The sequence below is a fragment of the Antrostomus carolinensis genome, unplaced genomic scaffold (genome assembly GCF_000700745.2).
Source record: "Antrostomus carolinensis isolate BGI_N321 unplaced genomic scaffold, ASM70074v2 scaffold50659, whole genome shotgun sequence".
Lineage (NCBI taxonomy): Eukaryota > Metazoa > Chordata > Aves > Caprimulgiformes > Caprimulgidae > Antrostomus > Antrostomus carolinensis.
Window position 1 is genome coordinate 41,044 of NW_010338860.1, and position 1,911 is coordinate 42,954.

The following is a 1,911-nucleotide window of genomic DNA, read 5'->3' on the forward strand; positions in this document are numbered from 1 at the left end:
TGATAAGTTTTTTTTTCAAAAAAACCATTTAAAACAGGCTAATAAGAAGCCAGATTTTGTCTTTTTAAGGAAGAATTTTGATGAGAACTTCTGCCTTTAGGGTAATGATTTCCTTAAAATTCAGTGGTACAATTAGGCCATAGAAACAGCACTTTTAATTATTTGTGGAAAATGTTAATGTGTTGAAGGCTACTGTTTATATGATCACCTGTTTGTGAACTTTACAAAGGCTTTGTTGAGACTCTTAATGGAAATACCAGGAGGGAGAAAACCCAGCAGCCTCATTTGCAGAGGTTCAAACTATAACCAAGTCACTGAGCTCAAGGATGGAGAGCAAATGCACAAATTACAAAGCAAACAAATGTGCAAAGCTTCTGCTTCGAGAGGTTTTAATTTGGGCACACGAAAATGGCAGGTGAAGTCACAGAGCATGCTTGTGTCATTTCCATATTAATTGCCTTACTAGCAAGAGAGAAACGGGGGCGATCCAGTGTTCAGAAGTCAGTCAGTGTCACGGAAAAGTACTAGGATCACATTCTAAAAGAGCAGATTGGATTTTTGTTGTTTATTGTGGACTGCTTTTATGGATAGCCATAAGTTCTTGTAACAGATGGTGGGGTGGCCAGATGTGGAGAGCTGGGAAAAGCAAAACAAAACCTCTCCCTCCACTTAGTTCTATACCTAGCACCTTGTATAAACTGTTGGCCCACACCCAAAGGCCTCCAGAGCAGAAATTATCTCACACCTGAGGAATCAGGCAACTAGACTAAGGCTCATAAGGATTTGCTTTTAGACTTCAGACCAAAAGGGGATGTTTAAACCTGAAAAACAGTACGATGCCACGTAACGGCACCACTCACCCTGTTACTGACACCCGGCTAACAGGAGTATAGTAAACTTAAATAAAGCATCTTGTTGGCAAGCCCTTCAGTGCTCCTCAAGAAGGCAGAAAGTGAAGAGAGACTTAGTGGGGACTCACTGCTTCAGAATCCACTTTTGTCCCTTAAGCCTGGCAAATGAATCTATTTCATACATTTTTTGTACACTTTTACACATAGAGGAGCATGCACGTGGCTGTTTCTTTTGCTGCCCACAGCATTCTGTGTATTTTCTATATATTCTTTATTTTTCTACGCACTTTGCTGCTAAAAATGTGTTTGCATTTTCATGTGATGCTATGAATTCAGTCAAGGGACATATCAAAATAAGATCTGTGATCAATAAACAGCTGAATATGAACACAAAATAAATAAGTTAAATAAATTCCACAAAAAAAAAATCCTAGTAGTTTTTGTAAAACTAACTTTACATATTATACATATAAATTATCAGATTTTTCCATTACACTGTTAGAACTTAGAAAAAAAATAATTAAAATATTTCTAAAGTATGGTGTTTGGGTCTACAAAATATTGTGCTGACCCAGTTTTTCGATTGAGCCCTCTGTGTCAGCCCAGCTGTGTTGCAACAGCAAGAATAAGTTAAGAAGGACAGACAAAATCAATGGTTACAGATGGTGTGCCTTACTGGGCCTCAGTGGTGCTTCTCAGCACATGGAATGTATAGTTTCATCTGGATGAGCATGTGAAAGATGCAGCCCTCTGTAGAGATTATGTGCACTGAACAAGCCTGCCTATGTCTTGGTTACACAAAATCAAACCAGCTACAAGCAGCTGTGTAGCTCACAAGGAAATCGACACAACCATAGGTATTAGGAGACACTGTCACAAATTCCTCAACGATGCATTGCCTCTGCTTTTCAAACAAGGAAATGTTTGACTCTGTTCACAAAGTGGAGCGTTTTCTCTTTAAGTTAGGCCAAGACATCAGACTTCATAAATTTTATCTTGCAAGTAGCTGAATAATGAATCCAGTCCTTTGGAAGAGCTCCACAGCTGTTTTAACATCTGA

At 38.7% G+C, this 1,911-nt stretch overlaps 1 protein-coding gene across 1 annotated transcript in view; it reads right to left on the minus strand.

Moving 5' to 3' along the window:
* Positions 1 to 1,549: 1,549 nt before the first annotated feature.
* CDYL2 (chromodomain Y like 2) overlaps positions 1,550 to 1,911 on the minus strand; it is a 25,019-nt gene continuing 24,657 nt past the window's right edge. The window contains 1 exon segment of the mRNA XM_029086910.1: positions 1,550 to 1,911. This exon segment is cut by the window's right edge and continues 28 nt beyond it. Coding sequence (XP_028942743.1) covers positions 1,827 to 1,911 — 85 coding nt within the window. The 3' untranslated portion in view covers positions 1,550 to 1,826.